The sequence below is a fragment of the Cajanus cajan genome, chromosome 1, assembly GCF_000230855.2.
Source record: "Cajanus cajan strain Asha chromosome 1, NIPB_CcT2T_4, whole genome shotgun sequence".
Classification (NCBI taxonomy): domain Eukaryota; kingdom Viridiplantae; phylum Streptophyta; class Magnoliopsida; order Fabales; family Fabaceae; genus Cajanus; species Cajanus cajan.
Window position 1 is genome coordinate 7,606,704 of NC_138517.1, and position 22,117 is coordinate 7,628,820.

The 22,117-nt window shown below is 32.8% G+C and overlaps 1 protein-coding gene across 1 annotated transcript; it reads right to left on the reverse strand.

Moving 5' to 3' along the window:
- Nucleotides 1–13,428: 13,428 nt before the first annotated feature.
- Nucleotides 13,429–20,557, reverse strand: LOC114915447 (disease resistance protein Roq1). Its single transcript, XM_083073961.1, has 5 exons — nt 20,007–20,557; nt 16,665–17,787; nt 16,233–16,508; nt 15,470–16,126; nt 13,429–15,390 (listed from the first exon to the last, which is right to left on the reverse strand). Exons 1-5 carry the CDS (start codon nt 20,486–20,488, stop codon nt 14,878–14,880), a joined length of 3,051 nt encoding a protein of 1,016 aa, XP_082930087.1. The 5' UTR covers nt 20,489–20,557; the 3' UTR covers nt 13,429–14,877.
- Nucleotides 20,558–22,117: the final 1,560 nt, after the last annotated feature.

A 22,117-nucleotide genomic window follows, 5' to 3' on the forward strand; every position in this document is an offset into this window, starting at 1 on the left:
ACGACAAGTATACCGGCCGTTCAAGTAGTAAAATTATCGTATCCACAGGGATTAGAAGGTAACATAAGCATTTATTGACTATTCGTGACTAAAGAAAAATTCCAAATTCATAGTTTGTCATGCAAGTTGAATCAAAAAGTTATGACTATTGGAATAAAAGCTATAAAATATTTGTTGTGAGTGGAAAAGGGTAGAAATGATATTATGGTTTTTGTGAGATTGTGGGGTCTGATTTCGCTGAACGTCAGACTAATGAATCCTTAATCTCTTGTTAAATTCATTGCTTAGTCAACCCAATAGTTTACTCAAACCTAATCCCTTAGAGCAAGAGCCTAGGTACGGATATTGAATATAAATTCCTTGAGTATCCAATATCTACACCCGCATTACGGGCTAGGATTTAAGACTACTAATGGGCCAAGCTCCATTCCTAGATACATTTCCCACTAGGCATTTGTTTCAGAGCTAGTTTCAAAGGTTATTTTCCAATACCCAATGGAACCTATATCATGCAAGGAGATTCAATCCAAAGCAAGCATTAAGAATAGAAACATACACAACAATGAATGAAACAACATGTATATATCATTAAAAACGTAAGGATTACAATAGAGTACGTTGGTTACATCTAACCCCACAAAAAATGGGTGGAACCACTCAACAATGAGGGTAAATACAAAATAGAGATGAAAGGAGAAATGAAGAACCGAAGGAAAGACCCACACACGAATGACTCCAAGCTCCGAGAATCCCTTCCACAGCTTCTAAAATGCGCCCATTGTGTGAATGAGGGAGAAACCCTCGAAAATGGCTTCAAATACGAGCTTGGGGAGATCAGATTAGGGTTTCGCGCCCGGTGCGTAAGTCTTCGCGCCCGGCGCAGGGTCTTTTGAGCACTTTCTGCCTCAGTGTAAGCCCGGCGCAATTTCCTTTTACGCCCAGCGCGATGTCTTCCAGAGAGTTTCAAGCACTCCTTGTCTCGATCACGCCCGACGTGGGTAGTCTCACGCTCGGCGCATACCTAGCTTCCAAGGATCAGGCACTCTGTTCTTCTCACGCCCAGCGCGGGTCATCTTGCGCCCGGCGCTGCCACTCTACTCTACTCCTTAGCTCCTTAGATTTCCAATCCTAAGGGTCTTCAAACCTCAATTCTCTAGCTCAATACCTGCACAAAAATGAGGTATATTAGGGTATTGTTAGCTAAGTTCTGGGTTAGCTATATCTGCACAAAAAATGAGTCAAAAAGGGAACAATTATATTGTAATAGTTTAGAGGATGAATGGATTAGTTCACTAAGTCTCAATCAAAAAGAGGTATAATTGAGACTTGACATAAACACAGTTCATGGCCAGTTTTGTTGGTCATTTACAATTTTCCTCCTTGGCTATGCATGAAGAGAAAATATATTATGTTGTATATATCAGGACCCCGACAACCAAGAAAATGATTTTTCACAATAAATGATTTTCCAGCATATGGTAACTTGAGTGGGTATAGTGTGAAGGGTCATTATGCATGTCCTATATGTGAAGAAAACACATGTTATACCCAATTGAAATATGGGCAAAAGACTACGTACACTAGGCATCGTAAGTTTCTTGTTCGTAGTCATCCATACCGTAGATTGAAGAAAGCATTCAATGGATGTCAGGAGGATGAAATTTCCTCGACACCGCGCAATGGTGAAAAGTATATCAGAGGGTGAAGAACATTAACATTGTGTTCGGAAAGATGCAAAAGAAGTCAACTGAGAAAAATATCTGGAAGAAACGATCAATATTCTTTAATCTTCCTTATTGGTGCAAGCTAGATGTTAGACACTGCATAGATGTGATGCATGTGGAGAAAAATGTTTGTGATAGTGTCATTGGGACATTGCTAAACATCAAAGGAAAGACTAAAGATGGAGTGAAAGCACGACAAGATTTGGTGGACATGGGTATACGTTCTGAGTTACATCCTCAGTCTATTGGAAGACGCACTTACTTGCCTCCAGCTTGTCATACTCTATCAAAAAAAGAAAAAAAAAGCTTTTGTGAGTGCTTACGCAGTGTGAAAGTTCCACAAGGATACTCCTCAAATGTTAAGAGTTTGGTGTCTATGCAAGATTTGAAGTTAATTGGTTTAAAGTCTCACGATTGTCATGTCTTAATGCAACAACTTTTGCCTGTGGCTATTCGTAACATTTTACCATCTTCTGTTAGAGTTGCTACTACTCGATTGTGTTTATTCTTCAATGCCATTTGCAACAAAGTAATTGACCCTGTAAAGTTAGATGAGTTAGAAAATGAAGCAATCATAATCTTGTGACAATTGGAAATGTATTTTTCACCTTCATTTTTTGATATCATGGTGCATTTGATAGTTCATTTGGTTAGGGAGATTCGATTGTGTGGCCCGGTTTATCTTAGATGGATGTACCCTGTTGAGAGATACATGAAGATCTTTAAAGGATATGTCAAGAATCAATACTGCCCAGAAGCCTCTATTGTGGAGAGGTACATTGTAGAAGAAGCCATTGAGTTTTGTTCAGGGTACATGTCGAAATTAGAACCAATAGGAATTCCCAAGACTCGCTATGATGGGAAACAATTTGGTAAGGGTACTCGAAGTTTAAAGATTAGAACTGTGAGTCGAACAGAAGTTGACCAAGCACATTTGTACATATTGAACAACACTGATGAAGTAATTCCTTACATATCTGAACACATAGATGAAATCAAGATAGCACACCCCCGGATGAATGAGAAATGGGTATTGAATGAACATAACAAGAGTTTCTTAGCTTGGTTTAAGAAAAAAGTTTATGGTGAGGTTAATGCTTCTGATACACTTTTGAGACTCGCGCGTGGGCCTAACAACGATGTCATTACATTTGGTGGGTATGAAATTAACAAATATTGTTTCTAAACAAAGACAGAAGATGACAAAAGTAGAGTACAAAATAGTGGGGTTACAATTCAAGCTGAGGCTGTGCACTTTGCTAGTTCTAAAGATAAAAATCCCATTACAGCATCCATGAGTTATTTCGAAGTCATACAAGACATATGGGAAATTGATTATGTTACGTTTAGAGTGCCTGTGTTCAAGTGTAAATGGGTTGATGGCAATACGAGTGTGCGGACAGATGATTTAGGATTTACTTTGGTTGATTTGAATAAGGTAAGTTATAAGGATGAACCTTTTATTATGGCATATCAAGCAAGACAAATTTTTATGTCAGGGATCCATGTAATGAGAAATGGTCAGTGGTCCTCGAAGGAAGAACCATGCATGGAACTCACGAAGATGAGTCTCTAGATATGCATAAGACACCGTCTTTCTCAACTAGATCATTTGGTCCTATTGCGGACAATGAAGTGGACGAAATACATGCTCTTCGAAGTGATCATGATGAAGGAATATGGGAGAATATTCCAACTTAATAGGTTTCTATTTGTGTATTATTTGTTTTTTTATTAGTTATTTTGTTGCTATATTGTTATTATCTTTTTTACTTTATTTATCTATTCAATTAATTCATTGTTTTAATAATGAGAGTTTAATTTTTTCCAGGATTATGGAGGATTCTGGGTCTGGCAGTGGAAGGAGGGAAGGTAGATCTTTCACCCGATTGTCTGGGTTGACAGCTGGACGCATTGCCAAAGAGAGGACACCGATTGAGGTGGATCCTCGTTCTGGCAAGGCATCAGGCCCAAATGCTACCAAGTTTAAGAGCTATTTGGGAGTCCTAGCTCGACGACATGTTTCTATTATCATTCCATCATGGGATGACGTTTAGGAGGCTGACAAGAACCTCATGTGGCAGGATATTCAGGTATATACTTTCACATCCCTTCAATATTATATAACTTAAATACATTATTTATTATTTGTTGTTATTTTCATAGCAAAATTTTGACATTCCCAACACTGAGGTCATGACGAGGAAGATGTTATCTGCCCTTGCCACCAGGTGGAGAGACTTCAAGACTTTCTTGACACGGGAGTATGTATTTGGAGAGCGACAAAATGAGACTCCCTGTCTAAAGTACCAGATCACTGATGAGGAGTGGATGCAATTTCGTGCCACTCGATTGGAGCCTTCTTGGTAGGTTAGTTATTGATAACTCTTACATTGACACAAATACTTAAGGTATATTTTAATTAATCTCATTTTCTTTTTTGTATTATTGCAGGCCAAAAGAATAGCTGCCCAAGAACGACAGAGCAAGAATGATGCACCCCATCTATTGTCAAGAGGGGGATATGAAAGAAAAAAAAAAGGAAATGAAGAAGGCTAGGGCAGAGGCAGCAGGGGTTGAGTTTGTTGACCGTGTGGAGTCACCTCCTCGCCATGAGATGTGGATAACAGCCCGGACAAAATCAGATGGGCAAATGACTTCTAAGTCTGCAAGGGTCATTGCTAATAAAATAGTAAGTAAAAATATACAAACTAAGACTCTTCATTTCAACTTATTTAATTCATAAGTTTATTTTAGGGTATACTTATTGTTAATATGTTGCAGGAGGGTTTAGTTGAGCAGACCACCCAGGGCTCATTTGTTTCCCATGGTCGGGATGATATCCTCACAACGGCCATAGAAAGGCCAGAGCACGCAGGCCGTGTGCGTGGTGTTGGTGGTTCTTGGAGCCACCGAGATTTCTTTGGTGCACGATCATCGAGGAGCACTGTTGACTCTTGTAGTCAAGAGGCTATGCAGAGAATGGAGATGCAGTTTGAAGAGAAATTGAAGAATATTCGAGAAGAGTTTGAACAAAAGTTTAAACTTTTGGCTCGTTCTCAGCAACAGACTGCAGTTGTTCATGATGGTGTTCGAGTCAACACTAAAGGGAGTTGTGCTGCTCCAGATCCCTCACTGGAACACTGATGTACCAAACCAGTGTGAGTTATATGTTGAGGATGACCCCCCACAGTTAGTGGCTATTGGCTGAGTATTTGAAGGTGACTCAACCATCCATGGTGTCCCTCTACAGCCAGACTGGACACGGGTTATGGTTGACCAAGTTCAAGATGCTGCTGCTCCAATGCCTTTGCCCAATACAGAGGTTCAACTAGTGGGGCAGGCAACCGGCACATTCTTAGCTTGGCCAAAATGTTTGGTCATGGCATTTTCAGCACGGGCAAAGGTAATTATATTATATGCTCTTTTATATTCTTATAATTCTATTATTGTTTAACTAATTTTGATTATTTCTTTAGGATTTTATCAATCGTGGTAAGGAGGTCATGAGAGAACCTCATGTTGATCATGCTAATACAGAAGCTGAGGATGACCCCACATCTAAGCTTCTAACCATATTACCACAATTAAAGAAGAAGCCAATTTAATTGCAGTGGGACATTAGAGTTTTTGGAGTTGATAGCTCTGATGTTCCACTATACATATCTCTGCCTGATGCATTAGAGATTGTTAGGGGAAACTCCATGTTAAATATATCTATCATACAGTTGTGGGCCATGTAAGTCATATTTTCTTTTATGAGTCTAAATTTACAATAATTACATTTAACTTATAATAATTATTTGTGTTAGGTACATGGACAAATTGAGTGTGCGTGGAGCAAGCACAAGCACAAGTGTATGGATTTATTGAGCCTCAATCCATCCAAAAATCAGGAAACACTCAGGTCCAGATCCAGCAATATATGCAAACATGGATGAGTGACTCAGGAAGAGATATATACATGGCTCCATACATTGACGGGTTAGTTTTTTAATTGGTTTTTTAATCATGGTAATTTTATAACTAATTTGTTTGTCATACAATGTAGGTCCCATTGGCAATTAATGGTAATCATTCCTAAGGAATACACCGTGGTGTGGTTTTGTTCACTACATCGAAAACCAAGCCACGAAATTAATTAAATACCAATTATAAGGGTAACTAAATTTTTTCATTATGTTTTAAAATTGTAATTATATATATTGGCTAACACTGTTTTTATTTCAATTAATTAGAATCGTGTCTGGAGCTAATATTTTAAGTGGAAGAAGCAGATCATCAAAGTCATTGCACTTCATATACCCTAAGGTTAGCAAATGAATTCATACAGTCAATAATATTTAAATTTATTGACTTTGGAAATAATAGTTATTTGTTTCTCATTTTAGTGTAATAAGCAACAAGACTCGTTTGAATGTGGCTATTACATCATGTATTGGATGAGAGCCATAGTTTCTGCGGGTATTACTGATTCTTGGGCGCAGTTAATTCATATCAAAATTTATTTAAGTATATTTACCTTTAGGATAATTAACATTGCATATTAATGACACTTAAATTAATGTTTCAGGTCTTTCAAGATCCATCTCCATTGCCCGAAGATGAGATCATCAAGATAAGAGAACAATGGACAACTTTTTTTCTTCAAAGTATATATTAGTTAGATTTCTAGGTTTAGTTAGTTAGATATTATGTTTCTAGTTTGATAGCATATTGACAAACATATGTTTTATAGCTTTTTTAGGATTATAGGATTTTCATTGTCATAATTTATATTTTTTAACATTTATATATTATTTTCTTTGTCATTCAATTTTGAAATATAATTTAAATTTCTATTATGGACTGCCTGGTTTAGGTTTTATATTATGGACTATATATGCAGGTTTTGGATATATCAATAAACAAGCAAAATAAAAAAAAACGCAACAATTTACGTCAGACTATACCTTGTTCGACGTAAATTTACGTCGGACCTAGCATAGGCCGACGTAAATTTACGTCGGACAAGGTATAGTCCGACATAAATTGTTGCCTCATTTTTCCCCTTTCAAAGCCCTTTTTTACGTCGGGCACAAGGCATCTTCGACGTAAAGTTACGTCGTCTTTTAGAGGCGACGTAAATTTACGTATCCCGTATTAACGTCGGAGCCTTTTCCGACGTAAAAGACCCTTTTGTACTAATGAATAGTGGCCAGCCCCTAATGCGTTGTACCATTGTAGCATTTTTGGAGTTGGTCATTATGCTTTGTCATCTGAGATTGATAACTATGACTCGGTCACAGGGCTTTACAACACAAGTCAAATTTGAATTGGCAGAGCAACACACACTTGTGGGTGTTCTTTATTCTTTATTTATTTTTCTAAAAAATATTGCATATTTAAAGATATTTGAGGATCGGTAGCTTTTAGGCTGGTCCAGAAATCAAATCCTTATCCTTTGGCTTGTTATGAAACACAAATTTTGGGATAACAAATTCATAGAAGAATCTGGAACCATTATATAGAGATATTTTGCATCAGGAAATTCTTCTAATAGACCTTTTATGACTATTATTGTTGTTAGCTGTCTGATCTTAAGATTTATTTCAAGCATCAACTCGTTGAGTAATTCTGAATTTGTTAATTTTAGGCTTCCTCAACAGCTCATTTATGAATTGCCCCTCTTATAATAAAAGTCCTTTAGACCAGATTGTGATAGCAGACTATGCACTAGTACAGAATATACATTCTACGTCGGTTATTTTAGGGATTTTACATCGGAAAAATCACCGACGTAGAAGCAGGAGACGTAAATTTACGTCGGTAGTAAAAAACTGACGTAAATTTATGTCAGACATAACAAGTCCGATGTAAAAGTTGTAAAAAAAACTTTAAAAAAAGAAAAAAAGTCTGCAAGCAGAACGAGCCATTCTGCACGGAGAACGGGCCGTTCTCCAAGCAGAACGACCTGTTTTGAAACCCAGACTTGGCTTTTCTTCTGGCTTTTCTTCCTCCTTATTTTCCTCTGCTGGTTTTTTCCTCTTGCTTCTCTTCTTTGGTCCCTAGAACTCAACTTGACATCATCATTTCCAGCATCTAAAATCACAAACAGAAAAATGAGAAGACGTAATAAAAACCACACCTCTTGAAGACGTAGCAGAGTTCCTCACTACTGCTTTTAAGCATGTCCTTTGGCGCCTGAGAAACTTGACGTAACTGGATCTGATACTCTCATATTGTGCGTGAGCACTCCACTTGCTGAGAGCGTTTTCCCAGTGCGCGGAGCCCCAATGAGGAAGGTGTTAGTGGTTTATCATTGGGTCAATAATGCTAATCCCTTTTTTTTTGTGCTACTCCTACGGGGGGAAGAAGATAAGAAAACGCTGCCCTCTCTCGGCTGGATGTTGGTCCAGCCTAGCTACTACAAGGATCCCGTATCCAGCAACATTATATGGGGAAATTTACGTCGGACAAGGGGGGTCGATGTAAATTAGCCAATCTACGTCGGCTACAAAATAGTCCGACGTAAATTGTCTAATTTACGTCGGACCCCCATATGTCCAACGTAAATTTCCCCCTCTATATTTACGGAAATGCCACTGTGTTTTTACAACGTTGGCTGTTCCAGTTTCCGACGTAAATGAGGAGACGTAGTAGCCCCTTTTTGCACTAGTGATGAGTGCATGTCCCAGATGAGAGGCAAGTTATGTTTAGGGTCATGGTTTCTTATGCCATATGATATGGATTATGCATCCTCACTAAACAGTTGCTACCTTAATTGTGGAGGTTACAATCTGTAAATGAAAAGATCGGGCATATATTATGCACTTGAAATTTGAAAATATTAAGACATCAAGGTCTAGGATGCTTTGTTTAAATCGCTTCACCTAAGGTACTGATCAGCTTCTTACATGAGGCATGTGTAACAACAAAAAGTTTTGAAATCATGGTTGCAGTTTTGAAATTCTTATCCTGTATGTGACCGGTTGGAAAAAATGTTTTATAATACTGAGATTCTGGATTGGCCTTAATAGAATAGATTAATTTAAAATGTAGCCATAAATTGATTGAATGGAACCATATACAATGTGCTTTTTATCAACCTAAGCATTGAATAATAACTATATATCACCTCAATTGCTTGTGTCCATTTTTGTCAAAATTTAATAACAATATGAAAATAATCAAATAGTTCATTTGTTTATATTACATTAATTATAATGAATATAAAATAATTTTGGATTAATATAAAATTTTGTAAGTACAATCTATATGAAAGGAACTTTTAATCCAACTTTTGAGATGAAATTATCCAATTAAAATATATTGAACAGGGTAAGAGTGAATGTAAACACTAGTGTAATTTGATCCCTCCTTGTTCTCTTATACTAAACACACTAAATTCATTTGCAGCTTCTCTCAACGACTACATTTATTGGTTCTGCATTTTGTTTAGGCGCCTTCTTATTCAGAAGCATGTATGGCTTCCTTGCTCTTTTCTCTGTTGGTGAACTTCTTATTTTTGCTACTCAGGTACTTTACTTCTATGCAAGAAAAATCTCTCTATGTTTATTGTTGTATTGAAACAATATCCTTTTTTCATGCTTATCATCTATGGATATTTTTGCTACTGTGAGTTTTCTTTTGTTAGCTAAGTTTTTGATCTTGATGTTTCCAAGTCGAATTCTTGATGAATAATTATGTGTTTTTAAGTAAAATCACTTCTACATTTGGGAAATTAGTTGTAAACTTGCTCTCTGAGAACCAAGAATCATTCCATGGTTGGTTGTGTTTTTGAATTTTATGCTTGTTTCAGGGATCCATGTTTTTCTGTCACTTTTTTCCATACCTGTTAGCATGTAGAGTATATCCCTGCTTTTTGTATCAGTTTGTATGAATAATTTTATCCTGAAACATGAAAGATAATCTTTTAATGTTACTTATGAGTTGTTAATTTGAGTAACCAAGAGGAAAATTGGGACTTTTCCACACATTCATGTTACCTGAAATTGTGCTAGACAAGTTAGTGAGAAGAAAACGTCAAATAAGTACATGATGCAAAATCAGGTGCATAAAATTTGCTCGTTATTTAAAGTAACAAAACCCCTTTAGTACATTTAGTTTTTATGATGATACATTTGGTGATGCATATTTTTTTATTAGTACATTATGTGATCATGTGATTAATGTATTTTTTTTAGGGGGGGATGGCGTTATAATTGTGGTATCATTTGGATTTTTCAGGCAATAACTATAGTATTTTCAACTCTCCTAATGTGTGGCATGATCTATTTGCATAGAAGAAACACCTTTTTAGATGTATAACTTAAATTCCTTAATCCTTATGACATTGAAGGTCATCTCATTTTATAAATCCAAAACAAAAGTTCATTCTAGTTAGTTATCTGATGATGATATAAAAATTAGAATTGTCTGTGACAACTGAGAAGATTAAATTATTTGTCAAATTTGGGTTAAAGTATTTGTAATTGTCAAAGGCAAACTGCTTAAGTATATCCCTGCCAATCAAATTAATATTTTAGTATTGCTTTGCTTCATGGACATCTGATGAAATTGGAATAATAGATAAACCATTATGCTAGAAAACTATATAAATGAATTTGTTGTAGCTTGTTAAGGAACTTTGGTGTTATGATTACGAAACTTAGTGGAATGGTTAATCTTGTTTGCAGTTTCATTTCATTTTCCTTGCAATTGTGAATTTTTTTGTAGTTTTTTTAAACCTAGTTAGGTGCACTCCTTTGGCAATTATGAATTGTTTTGTAGTTTTTTTAAATCTAGTTAGGAGGCTAGAGGACTTGATGCTGGGCCACGCCTGGTGAAAAAATTAGCATGATTTTTTTTTTAAACGTATAAATTTATTTCACATGTCAGATTCATTGAAGTAAGTCCAAAAATAAGCATGATTTTTTTTAATGCAATCTACATCGGTTTTCTTGAGAATCGATGTAGATTTAAGCATAAATCTACATCGGTTCTCTGAACAAAAGATGTAGATTTAAGCATAAATCTACATCGGTTTTTCAGAACCGATGTAAAAATGTATATATGTTCTACGTCGCTCTATTCTACATCGGTTTTAGAACAGATGTAGATGCCTTTAGAGAACCGATGTAGAATATGCATCTTGTAGTAGTTCTTTTTACTTTCATCTTCTTTTAAAGGACATGGCTCAAAGGTTTACATTACTAAAGGACATTGCAGTGGGAAGAATTGACTGAAAGATAAGAGTTCGTATAATAAGATTATGGAGACTGCTAGAGTTTAAGAATTCATTGCAAACAAATTCCTTGGAGATGATTTTGGTGGATGAAGAGGTTTTTTTTTCATAAATTATAACAATTATAAATTTCATTGTTGGATAGTTTAGTTTTTGTTTTTGCTTCTGTTTGAAATTTTCATCTTCACTAAAAAAAATATGATTAGTGAAGATATTATTAAAAGTTTTATTCTTTTTACTTTCATTCTCTTTTTAAAGGACATGACTCAGAAGTTTACATTACTAAAGGACATTGCAGTGGGAAGAATTAACTAGAAGATAAGAGTTCATATAATAAGATTTTGGAGGTTGCCAGAGTTTAAGAATGCATTGCAAACAAATTCCTTGGAGATGATTTTGGTGGACGAAGAGGTTTTTTTTTCATAAATTATAACAATTATAAATTTCATTGTTGGATAGTGTAGTTTTTGTTTTTACTTCTGTTTGAAATTTTCATCTTCACCAAAAAAAATATGATTAGTGAAGATATTATTAAAAGTTTTATTCTTTTTACTTTCATCTTATTTTTAAAGGACATGGCTCAGAGGTTTACATTACTAAAGGACATTGCAGCGGGAAGAATTGACTGAAAGATAAGAGTTCATATAATAAGATTGTGGAGGCTGCCAGAGTTTAAGAATCCATTGGAGATGATTTTGGTGGATGAAGAGGTTTTTTTTTTGTCCATAAATAACAATTATAAATTTCATTGTTGGATAGTGTAATTTTTGTTTTTGCTTCTCTTTGAAATTTTCATCTTCACCAAAAAATATATGATTAGTGAAATTATTAAAAGTTTTATTCTTTTTACTTTCATCTTCTTTTTAAAGGACATGGCTCAGAGGTTTACATTACTAAAGGACATTACAGCGGGAAGATGAGTCACCACAAAAAAAATGATCATTGATATGAGTTGTATATAGTGTTGCACTCTATGAGAGGAACTCAAAGACTTTTGAAAGTTGAAACAAAACTCAATCTCTTTCATTAAATATTCAAAAGTGACAAACAAGAGAGGGTACACTCCTATATATAGAGTTTGTTAGTTTATAGTGCAAGTTAAGCTAATTAAGACTACGCATCCCAAAGTTAAGTTAATTTTTATACTCACGCCAACTTACTATAGTTGACCAAATTTGAAGTTCAAATTTGAATTTCAAATGGTTTAGGTGCCCAAATCCTAGATCCAAACCAACCAATGAGAGTTATACAAGAGGCATGGTGTGGAAGGTGTGATGGCGGGTGAAAGAGTAAGAAAAGTGGTGTAGAAGTAAACATGCAAACAATGTGATTAGGTATGGAACATGTGACTAGGTGGGTGTTGTGTGAAGTCAATAAGAGAGCATGAAGCAAACAAGGAAATGAATTCCTATTCTAAATGACCAAACAAGCCTAATTTTAACACACTTTTCAAATATTAGTTGCGCCTTCTTGGAATACTCTAAAGGAAAAATTAATTATAAGGAAATGAATTCATATTCTAAATGACCAAAATACAAGGTCAAGAAATAAAAGAAAAAATATTCAAAGAAGACATGAACTATATATTAAGTAACCTATAGCTCAGTATGAGCTTAGGCCTTCTACCTTCATCCCTAACTCATTCCTCTTGCATTCTTCTAGACATAGTCCTTATGATAGGTCCTTTGTAGGGTAGAATTAATTCCATCATGCTTACTATGCCAACCCTCAAAATGTCCCCCCTCCTACATAAAAACATGCATATTAAGTTGAGTCATAAACAAATTTCTAAATATAAAAGTATAGTGAAACAAAAAGAAAAAGGAGGAATGACCTTCAAGCATTGATCCACATGAAAGCATATATAGCTTTATGTACTTAACTAGTTATTCTTAGTTTTCAAACTTTCTTCTTCTTCATCAAATTTATGTGAATCAAATGCTATGAACTTAACACTACAACAAAATTTAGTATTACCAACAATTATTTAATATAATGGCAATAAATTAATTGCCTCTATTTTATTATTTAATAAAAATATTAATTACTATTATATAATTTCCACTAAAAATGTATTTACATCACATTAAAATTTACTATTAGCGACAATTATTTGTTAGAAAAAACTTAAGTCCCACATCGTCTAGAAATAAAATAATTAAAGAGTATATAAGTGAATGATAACTCTCACCTTACAAGTATGTTTTATAAGGTTGAGTTGGGCCTATAACTTACTATTCTAAATTGGTATTTAGGAGATAAGATAATTAAAAAAATTAAAGAATATATACTTAGAAGATAACCTTCATCTTCTAAGTCTCACATCAATTAGAAATAAGGTAACTAAAGAGTATTTGTACTCATCTTACAAGTCCTACGTCAACTAGAAATAAGATAATTAAAGAGTATTATAAATCTTTTCTTAAACTTTTAGCGGCAATTTTAAATGCCAGTAACAAATGACACAAAAATTTATACACTTTTCCCGACCATTATGAGGGTCTTTACCCGCATGTAGAATAATTGCTGGTAAATATTTTAGTGACACTGCATATAATGGCTAATGTGTGAAATGCCGGTAAAAAATTTTGTAGCAATTTTTATTGCTACTAAAAGTCATATTAAATGCCACTAAAAGTCTATTTTATTGTAGTGTAATTTTCATGCGTACTTCAATGTAATCCTTACTTTGATGAGTGAACTCCCTTGAAACTTATGATACTAGTTTTCTTATTTTTCTTTTTGGCCTTAGCATTTTGAGTCACAACAAAACTTGGAGCCATTGCTTGATGATTTAAAAATGCTCTATCTGATCTGAAGTATAAAATTGATAAAAGTATAACCACTCTAATGAGATCGTGGAGTTGAATAAGGCTCGTTTGAGTAAACTTAATTCTTCACAAACACTTGTAAGGAGAAAAATAGGAAGGAAAAGTGAAATAAGCTACTTCTTAAGCTAAAATTAGTTTATGCATAAATTAATTTATACAAGTTTTTTCCTATTTTACTTCTTCAAAATCTTATTTTTAATTTATGAATAAACTAATTTCAGCTTATACAAAAAATTTATTTTAATTTTTCTTCCTATATTTTTTCTCTCTCTTGTAAGTACCCCTGAAAAAACATAAAAATAGGTCCTAAAGCTAATGACTTTTGTTGTTGTCACTATAACAAAATTTGTTATTAACGATAATTATTTAATGACAATAATTTAATTGTCCTCATATATAAAAACATTAATGACTAATATATAATAGTCACTAAAAATATACTTATATTACACTAAAATTTACTACTAGCGACAATTATTTATTAGAAAAAACTTAAGTCTCACATCGATTAGAGATAAGATAATTAAATAGTATATAAGTGAGTAATAACTATCACCTTACAGGTTCATTTTATAGGGTTGACTCCTAATTTACTATTTTAAATTGGTAGCAAATCACTCATTATTATCAAATTCAAGAGCGTTATAAAACAATTAGAGAGAAACTTTTACCTTATAGATCTCACATTTCTTAAGAGACAAGAAAATTAAAAAAAATAAAGTAAAAATATATAAATAAAAGACAACCCTCGTCTTACAAATCTCATACCGTGTAGAGATAAAAAAAAGTATATAAGTTATGAATTTAGAAAAGGAAATTATAGGAATAAATTATTTAAAATAAAAGAGAAAATTAAAAAAAAAATTAATAGCCTTTAAAATGACTACTAGAATTGTCACTAAAAATATAAGTTTTTCCGACAATTATTAGTAGATCTTTACCAGCATTTTATATAAATGCTGGTAATAGTATTAGTAACACTAGATACACCAGTCTTTATTTAAATGCTGGTAAAAAAAAATAATGGTCATTTATATGGTTGCTAGATAATAAATTAATTATCACAAAAAATTAATTTTGATGTAGTGTGTATATATCAAGTTCCTTCAACATGTGTATCATTGGGAGAATAAGGATATGTGAACCTAACATCCTCCATGCTACTAAATGCTCGGTTTACATAAACTCCAATCCATTCGACCACTCCTAAACTACGATCTTCTTCAGAACCCATCGTAATCAAAACATCCCCTCGAATCCACTCTTTTGTAGAAAGTGCTCTTTCAATAGCCAAATCCAATGGATGGTGGAAATGAGGTTGAAGGTTGAGCACAAATATATGGCCATTCTTAGAAACACAATCGACTTTACCCCAACTGAAACAAGAAACACATATCCCAGTATCATTGATACTAATGAAGAAATTAAACTTCATATGGTAAGGAGGCTTGATATCATCACAAACTCTTAAAACAACACACCCAGTGAGAGAAGGAAAATGATTACGAAACCATAAACACATAGAGTTTCCCTTAGTAGAGTGGTCAAACCATTCTGGGATTCGTTGACCTTGGAGAGAATAACAACATATTGTAGAAGAAACAATTGCCTGTTAAACATGTTATAGGGCGAATTTAGGATACGACAAAGCTAATTATATAAACAAAAAATATAGAAGAGAGACCTACCCGTCTGAGTAACATGTTTAAAGTTGAAGAATCAGCTTCCACGAGAGTTCTATGTGCCCAAAAGTGAGTTGTGTTTCGTGGAAGCCCTCTAATTTCTTGAAGCCTCTTACAATTAGAAACATCTAAATGTTTCAAGGAGTGACATTTTTCAATGCATCCTGGAAGTATAGTCAAATTTGAATCTCGTAAAATCAATTGTGTCAAATTGTGAAAGAACTGTGGTAGCATTTGAAAGAAATTGAACGACCCATCAATTTCAAGCTTTTTGCATCCCTCTAGGGATAAGATTTGAAGGCCCTCAAGATTTTGCATTGAAAGTGGAAGCCCTTTTATGGAAGTTCCTCCCAAGTCAACAAATTTTAGTTTGTTCATTGGTAACAATATTTCTGGAAGAATAACAAGATTGATGCAGTTGCGAAGACTAAGATATTCTAGAGATGTCAGCTTTATGCCACGTGGACAAATCATGAGCTTTGTACATCCTTCGGCACAAAACCTTTGAAGATTATGCAAGTATCCAACAGAATCATGAATCTTGGTCAAATTTGTGCATTCACAAATACACAATTCAGTCAAACTTGGGAAACAAGATATGTTTGGTATTCTTCTTAGATATTTACAGCCTCTCAGAATCAAGTGTCTCAAAAATTTTGAATTCTGCAAAATAATAAATAAGTCTATATTAATAGTTTGAAGAATCAGGCATGGTGGGTTTAATAGTAAATAAATAAATGTCACATAACGTATAATTAATTGTACATGCCTGGAGTGGTTTGGCCCATTGAAAGTAACTATATGACAAGTTGAGTATTACAAGATTCTTCAAATGAAAATTAGATGGTAAAGAAGCTCTAGGATATCCCAACCATTCCAATACTCTCAACTCGTTTGGGAGATCTTTAAGGCTTCTAAAACACTTCGGATTCCTTTTTATTAGCATCATTCGTAAGTTTTTCAGTTTTCCAAACACCTTTTGATTCCATTTCACTTCTTGATCTTCTGGCATGTCTAGCATCATGGCTTCAATTTCATCATTTTCCTTTCAAATAAAAAACAAAGAACCACAAAATTTAGAACTTAAAAATTATAATTTCGTTTATTTTCTTCTAGTTAATAAAAGTTAAGGATCATGAAATGTAGTACAAATTTAACTAAAGAGGTAGTGAAAGAGATGGAAAGGAAAACTATTACTTACCATGTTTCTCTCCAAAATGCTTACAATGTCCTCATAAGACCATAATGATCTGTTTCGTTTTTGAGCACTAGTTGATTGTTGTATAACTATTTCTTTTCCCATATGTTGAATCAAGTCATGCATTCTCACAAATTTATTATCATATCTGTCAATTTTAATGAGTGACTTTTCTTCTAGAATTTTAATTCCAATCTTTGGATGAAAATCTCTTGCCTCGAACATATTTGTAACATATCTCAAAGGGTAACCTCTAAAGAAGCAAGCTATGTCAAGAAATATTTCCCTCTGGTAAGTATCCAAACTATCATAGCTAACTCTAAGAAGTTTTAGAATATCTCTATTTGGAATTCTTTCATATGTTTTTAATGCAGAATCCCATTCATCAAATGATTTACCGAACAAGTTTGAGCCTATTATTTCTAAAGCCAGTGGAAGGCCCTTGGCATAATATACTGCATGTTTTATGAGTTCCATGTAATTTGGATCAACTTCTTTGTTTTTGAAAGCATTCCATGTAAACAATTTATGAGCTTCAATATCATCCAATTCATTAACCTCGTACAATTTTTCAACATCATGAATATGTAACAAATTCTTATCCCTTGTTGTTATAATGATGATGCTTCCTAAACCAAACCAATCAAGACCTCCAGCAGTTGCTTCTAATTGTTCCTTTTTGTCAATATCATCGATAACAAGAAGGATTTTTTTCCGACAAAGTCTTTGTTGTAGCAATGGAATTCCTTGATTAACATCTCCCAACTTGATATTTCTCTCCCCAACTAATTCATAAAGCATTGTCTCTTGGACTTGCACAAGGCCATGCTTAGTTGATGACTTTTCTCTAACATCAGCAAGAAAACATGTACCTTCAAATTGATGCATTATCAAATTATAAAAGGCACGTGCAAGAGTTGATTTTCCTATTCCACCCATCCCGTGAATTCCAATTATGGTCACTTTGTTTAGTTTGTTATCAAACTCAAATCCCACAAGTCTTTGTATATCTTCCACTCTTGTTTTCAATCCAACAGGATAATTAGCAATATGTAAGGGACATCGATTAAGATTACACGAGACCTCTTTTGTGATCTTTTTAATGAACTCAAACTCGTATTCTTCCCTGTAATTAATAAAACGTGAAATTAAATTAGTGCTTCTAATTCATGGCTAGTTTCCAAATCATCATTAACAATTAATTACTTTAGTATCATATACTTTTTGGCAATATGGTATTATTTTTGGATAACCACAATATTGGTAGGAATTAATGACTAATCTCCGTTGAGGATCTTAAGCACATAAGATTGATATTCCTCTTATAACATAGTCTATTATATACTCAATATTAAGATTTGAGCCCTGAACAAATTGGTTAAAAGATACAAATCATTATCACTTATGTCAACCAATGTTGGTACAACATGATGTTACCCTTATAGATTTTAGTCTTTATTTTTTAATGAGTATTTTTATTTTACTCGTTTTTAAATAATTTTTTTTAGAAATTATTGTTCTTCTCATTTAGATATATAATTTGCAGTTTTAAAATTCGAGTTATTAAATCAACTAAAGTACTGGGTCAATTAACAAGTCATTGGTTAAATTGTTGGGTTATTGTTACCACTACTATAACATTGCTATCACAACCACCATTATCATTACTATCATTTCCACCATTACCATTGTTGGTAACGCCATCATTGCTACCATTGCTGATAACAATGACAATGACGACACGATGGAGGTGGTGGTTGTGAGGTGGAGGTGGCAAGGAGTTTAATAACGATCTAATAGTGATGATACATAACAACTTTACTTGTAATCTTTTAATATAAATCATTTATTTTAATTTAAGAGTTATAATTAGTTGTTATCATATTCTCATATTAATAATGGTTCTTGGTCGAGCCACCCCCTATATGTGTGTGTGTATATATATATATATATATATATATATATATATATATATATATATATATATATATATATATATATATATATATATATATATATATATATATATATATATATATATATATATATATATATAGAGAGAGAGAGAGAGAGAGAGAGAGAGAGAGAGAGAGAGAGAGAGAGAGAGAGAGAGAGAGAGAGAGAGAGAGAGAGAGAGAGAGAGAGAGAGAGAGAGAGAGAGAGAGAGAGAGAGAGAGAGAGAGAGAGAGAGCAGAGAGAAAAGAGAGATCAACTTATTTCACTCAATAACTCGTATTATACATCAAATTTTAACAATTTAATTGTTGAATTAAAAGTTCTTAATGTATAAATCAAATCTGTAAAGTTTTGAAAATTTTGAAAATTATTTAATACTGCATTTCATTAATTCAAATCAATATATAAAATATTTTTATAATTATCCATCAATTTGCATTAATGATATGAGATATCAAATATTTTCAATTTTTTTAAATTTGTAAATTTGATCTATGCATTAAAATTATTTAATTTAGTAGTTGAATAGTTAAAATTTGATATAAAACATCAGTCATTGAGTGGAATATTTATGAGGAGGGATTTACTCACTCTAAGACTAAGTCTACCTAAACTTACTCTACTCAATAATTCATGTTCTATATTGAATTTTAATTATTCAACCACTAAATTGAAAATTGTTAATATATAAATCAATTCTACAAATTTTAAAAAATTTAAAAATTATTTGATACTCCGTTTCATTAATTCAAATCAACATATAAAATATTTTTATAATTATCTATAAATTTAAGTTAATAAAATGAAGTATCAAATAGTTTTTCAAATTTTTTAAAACTTTGTAAACTTAATATATGTATTAAAAAAATTTAATTTAATTAACGGTCGGATCATTAAAAACTTAATAAAATCATTAAAATTGATGTATAATATAAATTATTAAATAAAATAATTCTAGTAAAACTTACTTTTAAAGTATAGTTATCTTTAACATAATAACAGAATCTCATTTGGCGCCGTGGTTAAGTGAGCTAGCATACTTGGATTGTTGTTCGGAACACGCATTAAACCAAAAGGAATAAGAGAGGTGTCTTATTTGATTTTTTTTTTTTTTGACTGCATACACAAGGTAAGATTCAAATCTCTGACCTTGCTTAAGCGTTGATCAACCCCTACCGCTGAACTACATGCTTGGAGTTAAGAGAGGTGTCTTATTGTTACTAATTATATATATGAATTTAATTATTAAAATTATAAAATATTAAAGACTTGATTACAATTTCTTATAATTTAAGACTTCCTTTAATGATTTCCTAACTCACTAATGACTAACAATGTGTTAAAACTAAATTAAACTAGAAAGAATAAAGAGAGGTGTGTTAGTGTTACCCAATTTTGAAATGCAAACCAGACAAATCAGCAGCTCGAGTCAAAGTCAACCTCCATTTTTGCAGCTTCTGAATATCATCTTTGAATCTTCCACGTTCGTGACTAGCAAATGCTTCATTGTAACTCCCAGTTTGATGCCGCACGTGTGACGGATCTATATCATAAAACACAGGCAAAATATGCATGTTGTGTTTTGTGTAACACTCAAGAATATGGACAAGTTCATCCAAACAAAACGTTGAGGTGGCATAATTTTTGGAGAAAATAATGATGGATATTCTGGACTCTTGTATTGCTCTGCGAAGAGAAGGTTTGATCTCTTCACCCTTTCGTAGGGCATCATCGTCAAAGAAGGTAAAGATTCCCCTTTGACTCAAAGCGCTGTATAGATTACCGGTGAAACCAAAACGGGTATCTTCACCACGAAAACTAAGAAACACATCATAGGTGTGTCTCGATATAGAAGGAAAAGGTTGCTCCATAACGATATGAGACACACTAAACGCACAATGAGTAGGTGAAACTAAAGGAGGCTACGCTACACGCTCTATTTAACGAGGCTGCTTCATACAAATGAGATAAGATTTAGGCTCGTCATATCTAACCTTACCTTGTAAAATAATTTTTTTTTATTTATATATAATAATGATTAATTAATATATCACCTCTATCGTACTTTTCTTATACTAATCATGAACATATGTTTTTGAATAGTAAATTTAAATTTAATTTAATCTTACAAAATTAATTTATAAGATAAAAATTATTTATTTATTTATATATTTTTTAATTATTTTATCTCTAATTATGTAAGGTTTAGGTTCTTGCCAATAATATGAAATATAAATTTTAGATGAGTGAACATATACGAGATAATTTTCAGCATAAGGGTTGTTTTCAAGATTCAATTTTTTATTCAATTAAATAAAAGGAAATACGATATCATTCAAGCTATGCTTTTGTTTTCTATATTGTCTCGTCAACGTGAGTAAGTTTCCGTCTTTGATCATCACACTTTAAATTTCTTTTACTTTATTTATATTTTATTTTCCCTGCCGGCTCCTTTTTTATTTAATTCCCTCTAATAACCTAACTCGATCGTGTCGTCATTCCATCACTTTATTTTAGGTTAAAAATTTATTTTAATCCCTTATAATAATTATTTGTTTCAATTTAGTCTCACTTTTATTTTTGGTCTCAATTTAGTCTCTAATAAATTAATTGGTTGCAATGTCGGACTTCCGTCCAAATTATTTAAACGGAGTTAACTGTTAGCCATGTGAATGCCACGTGAAAGCTACGTAGATGCCACTTGGAAACTACATAGATGCCACATGGATATCAAATTTTGCCATGCATATGGAACCAGAACAGCCCGTTCTGAAACCGGAACGGGCCGTTCTGCTTGCATTCATGGTTTGTAAATTTTGCATCTGGAACAAACCTTTTCAGATGCATCATTTAACACCAATGCGTGCATCAGAACGGCCCGTTCTGAAACCAGTACGGGCCGTTCTGGATTCCAAAATGGGCTATTCTAGATTCAGAACGGGCTGTTCCGGAACGCCAACCAACACAGTGCATCAATGTGGTTCAAAAATCGAAAGCAAACCATTTACACATACACAATTTTTTTTATCTAAAAAATAATATATTTTAAAAAATAAAAATTATATTCTAATATATATATATATATATTTAAATTATCGTATGTATAAAATATAAATTTCGAGGAATTATTCATTTATCTTATATTTGTCAAACTTTTGTACTTTCTATTTATTTTTTATGTTGATAAAAAAATTAAAATTGTAAAAATTTATATCATATATTAAAAACATATTTATATGATAAATAAATTAAACTTAATTTTTATAGAATTTAACATATTTATTTATATATTTTTATTAGTGTTAAATTATTATTAAGTAGGTTTTTAAGATTGTTATGTAACCAAACATTTTAAAAAATGTCTATGACAGATAAAGATATAATATTTATAACATGTATTTTTAACAAAAATTAGGTTTAAATTTGTTAAATTATAATATAACATAAGTGTTGTATACCTTCAAGCATTGATCAGCCTTACTTCTTATATATGAAGCAGA